This window comes from Notothenia coriiceps, unplaced genomic scaffold (assembly GCF_000735185.1).
Source record: "Notothenia coriiceps isolate Sejong01 unplaced genomic scaffold, NC01 NC01_scaffold00025659, whole genome shotgun sequence".
Lineage (NCBI taxonomy): Eukaryota > Metazoa > Chordata > Actinopteri > Perciformes > Nototheniidae > Notothenia > Notothenia coriiceps.
Window position 1 is genome coordinate 1 of NW_011358360.1, and position 3,938 is coordinate 3,938.

Below are 3,938 nucleotides of genomic sequence, written 5' to 3' on the forward strand. Positions count from 1 at the left end.
GGGGGGGGGGCAGGAGCTCCAACAAGCCGTGTAGGACAGAGAGTGAATACACACACTATACAGAGATGCTGTATGAGAAACCAATGTGAGTTTGGAAAATTGAACAATGTAAATCTATTCTAGTAGACCTCAACAATGGAATTATGATCAGTAGAAATGGCCATGTCATGGGACCTTTACGTTAACTGCTGCTAAAACTTCAGTTTACCACAGCCTCTAGGTCCAAGAGGACATCGAGGGTCACTCTAATACAGAAATCTTCTTACATGATCAAAATGACTATTCCATGTGATGATAATCTGAGGGTCTTTGAAATAAAGAGGCTGTCACTCACCGGTTTGTATTTTCTTGTTTCTTCCTGTCAGGAAACCTGCTGTATGTCCAGTACGTCTACTCCCCCGTTGTCAGGATGGTGACCTTCAGGAACGGCTTTGTGGCCCTGTCTCAGCAGGGCTCCGTCATCAGGGAGGTGTTCCACTGTCCGGAGCTCATCAGTCCAGACTACAACCCTCTGAGGAACGTCAAGGCCCAGTACCGGGTCTCCTCCAGGGCAAAGCAGAGCCAGGATTGCCAGCAGAGCTCCGGATCCCACCTTCAGGAATTCAACCCAGCCGGTCTGAACTTGAACCTCATGAGCATGCTCAGAACCAGACCCTCCTCCACCTGTCTCCTGCTGTAGGATGCCCAACACCTCCAGAGGCTTCAAAAATATAGAGAAAACAATACATAACACAAATATATCTATAGTTCGTAAATTATTTCATATATAATATAATATCACTTTGTAACAGTAGACAGTTAGCATCCTGTTTATCTTAGTCATAAGTTATAACTAAGATAAACAGGATGCTTGTAACATGGAAGATAAAATAACATATTTTTAAGGTTTATGGAATCCTTAGACTCTTAGGGGCTAAAAAAGGTAACATCTAAGGGTGCTAGCAACAACAGCAATGCAACCATTTAAGCCTAAATATGAGTGTTTTTTAAATGAAGTAGATACAGCAGGACTCTGTCTGGAAACGGTCAGTGACTTCAGCTGCCGTCCCCTGTGAAGACGGAAGCTACAAAGTGATCAGATGGAAGGGGGTGAGTATTTGATTCATGAAATATATATTTTCTGAGTATTATTCCTTTACATTTTGCAAAGCACTAACCCTGGGTTCATCTGCTAAAACTTGAGCTAATGTTAGCTTACAATTTAGTCAAAACGTAACTTTATACCTCTAAGGCCAACACATTGATTTATTGTTATAATTACTGTGAATACATTTGTTATGATAACATGTTGAAGGATATTAAAGGTGAGCATTTGCGCATACTTTTTTTGTATATCAAGATAAGAAGAGTAGAAGAGTAAATAACAGACTATTCTAATAAAGACAACACAATGAGTTTCACCATCATACACTGACTACCTACAGTAAGACACTCTTTTAACCAACCTTTGACTTCCCACCACTTCCCAACAAACCCTCTTAGAAACAGCCGAGTGCTTCTTTCAGGCCCTTTTTACCCAACTAACAACTTCTAGAGCTTTTTGTAAGCATATATTCATTAGCTCGATAAATAAAGTGGTCAAATCTGCAGGCAATGTTCAAATTTAACAAATCAACGGTTGATTGCTAAAAATGAGAAGATGTGTTTTGTTAACTTGTTTAGAGAGTTCTTAATAAGTATATCAAATTATAACCACATTGATTAAAACTATAAGATATATTAAATATGAAGCCAACACATCTTTCCATCCAAAGTTGTATAAAGTATACCTGAAAATATGTCAAACTTATAGATGAAACTAATCTGTAGGTTATTGACTTCTAAGTGTCTGAGAGGAAACAGAGACATAGGCCATACACACAGAGCAGATAAAGGCTGTTAAACAGTAACAGAACACCTGAGCAGTGATCTACTCTGCTGTCCACACTCGGGTTTGAAGGCTTAACACCGTCTGAAGCTTCAGGTTTAGCTTTGTTTTCCTTTCTTTATAACTCTGTTTTTCTTCAGTCAGAGCCAAAGGACCAGCCATGGGGAAAGTGTGTGCGGCGGTTTGCTGTCTGCTGCTGAGCGTGGCAGCGGTGGCGGCCCAGACAGGTACTGTTCCACATTTACTGACAATAACAATGAAGACACAGATAGCTCTTTAACTTAGTCACACCAGTTCTCACATTGTGAAAGGAATAGAATATAGCCGTGTCACTGAGTGTTTCAGACATGCCAATAGCAATCAATTTGCTTGTTTTCTTATGAACACATTTATATATAAACTTCAGAATGTACTGAAATTGAAAAATATATGTTAGTTTATCAATAAGTGGTGGAAGAAGTACTCAAATATTTTTACTTCAGTTAAAATATATAAAATTACTCACTATGCTCATTCATACTGTCTTTCAAAAGGTTGCAGCTAAAGGTGGAGCATTGGGACTGCATATGTGTAGCCTCATCTGCACTAGAATAATATGCCATCATCGTGTTGATTATATGTTTTTGATTTGAGTAAATTAAGAATCTAGTAGAAATAGAGAGTAGATGAAAATACCTTTAAGTAGTACTGCTCTTGAGTACTCCTCACCACTGAATATCAAGCAAGAGAGAAATAGTCTTTCAGGAGAAAACACCGGCAATGTTCGGCATGTGTACCAGAGAAAATACTATAACAATGAACAGATAGTATTACCATATTGCTTTTGATCAATGTTTCAGCTCTACAATATTAGTGACAAGTTGGTTGAAGTTTTGCTTATATAGATAAGTGTACAAGGAAGCAGTTTTTATTTACTGTTAATATCATTATTGGGGTTATATAAAGAAGACACACGTTATGAAACGAGTTAGTCGTCTCTTATTAAACCCAACACTGATTAATGTACTGCACTTCATTTCAAATGTGTGCTAGTGGTATTTTATTATTTTTAGTAAATCTATTTCCCTACATTTTAGTGGGAACATTTTACTTTTGACTTCACTATTATCACTTGGGTTGTGCAGGCATGTCTTGGAGGTAATGGTTTATAGAGTTATGCTGACCTCTGACCTGTGTCTCTGTGCAGCTCAGAGTGATCGAGCGCTGCCTCAGTGGCTCACCGGCATCATGGCCCTCTGCGGCTTCCTCTTCCTGTCCTTCGTCGGGTTCCTGGTGAAGAAGGCCTGGTGTGAGGAGCCCAGGTCAGAGGAGAGCTACAGAAGCCTGCATCATTTAAAAAAAAAAGTTTTGTGTGAGGGGCACACTCAATGGGGGACAAAGGAGAACAAGACAATGTCCAAGAGTACAGCACTTTTAGTTCAGTATAAGAGAAGAATAGAATAGAAAGCTCAAACCGGGCCACAAAGGGGTCAAAGTTCAGTGTTACAGGGGCACTTCACTTTAGAATTGTAATATTCTTAAGGTTAACATTTACATAAATCAGTCAGTTAATCAAACTAGGAAGGTTAATCAACAACCTTCCATTGAGCAAACATGACAAATACTCTCAGTTGTGTGTCCCAGTACAGCGAACATCTGAAATCTAGGTGCTTTTGAATGATTTTATAAGACGTGCAAATAGAAATGGATACAAAATATAATCAAAGTAATTTAATATTTATATTAATCATGATTTTAAGCTATATACTGAGAAAATAAATGCTAAAAGATCCCAAGATCTTTCAGTTATCAGTTTTTGTGTCAGGGGATTATGACCCCAGCAGTGGCGGCCGGCCCATAGGGGCGCTAGGGGCGCCGCCCCACCTCTTCCCACATACAAAAAAAAATATTTAAAAAAAAATATTTAAAAAAAAAAAATATTTAAAAAAATATATATTTCAAATATATATATTTTATATTTTTAATTTTTAATGAACAAGGTAAAGGTAAATCATACAATTGGTATCAGTAAAATGTATAATCTACAATAAAATCTTGTTTAAAATTGTGTTACGATGTCTAAAGTTACTGA

At 37.9% G+C, this 3,938-nt stretch overlaps 1 protein-coding gene across 1 annotated transcript; it reads left to right on the plus strand.

The window, feature by feature from the left end:
• Positions 1 to 721: 721 nt before the first annotated feature.
• pdzk1ip1 (PDZK1 interacting protein 1) lies at positions 722 to 3,310 on the plus strand. The gene is made up of 3 exons (XM_010783707.1): positions 722 to 1,089; positions 2,008 to 2,094; positions 3,054 to 3,310. The coding sequence occupies exons 1-3, from the start codon at positions 1,080 to 1,082 to the stop codon at positions 3,308 to 3,310; spliced, it is 354 nt and encodes a 117-aa protein (XP_010782009.1). The 5' UTR covers positions 722 to 1,079.
• Positions 3,311 to 3,938: the final 628 nt, after the last annotated feature.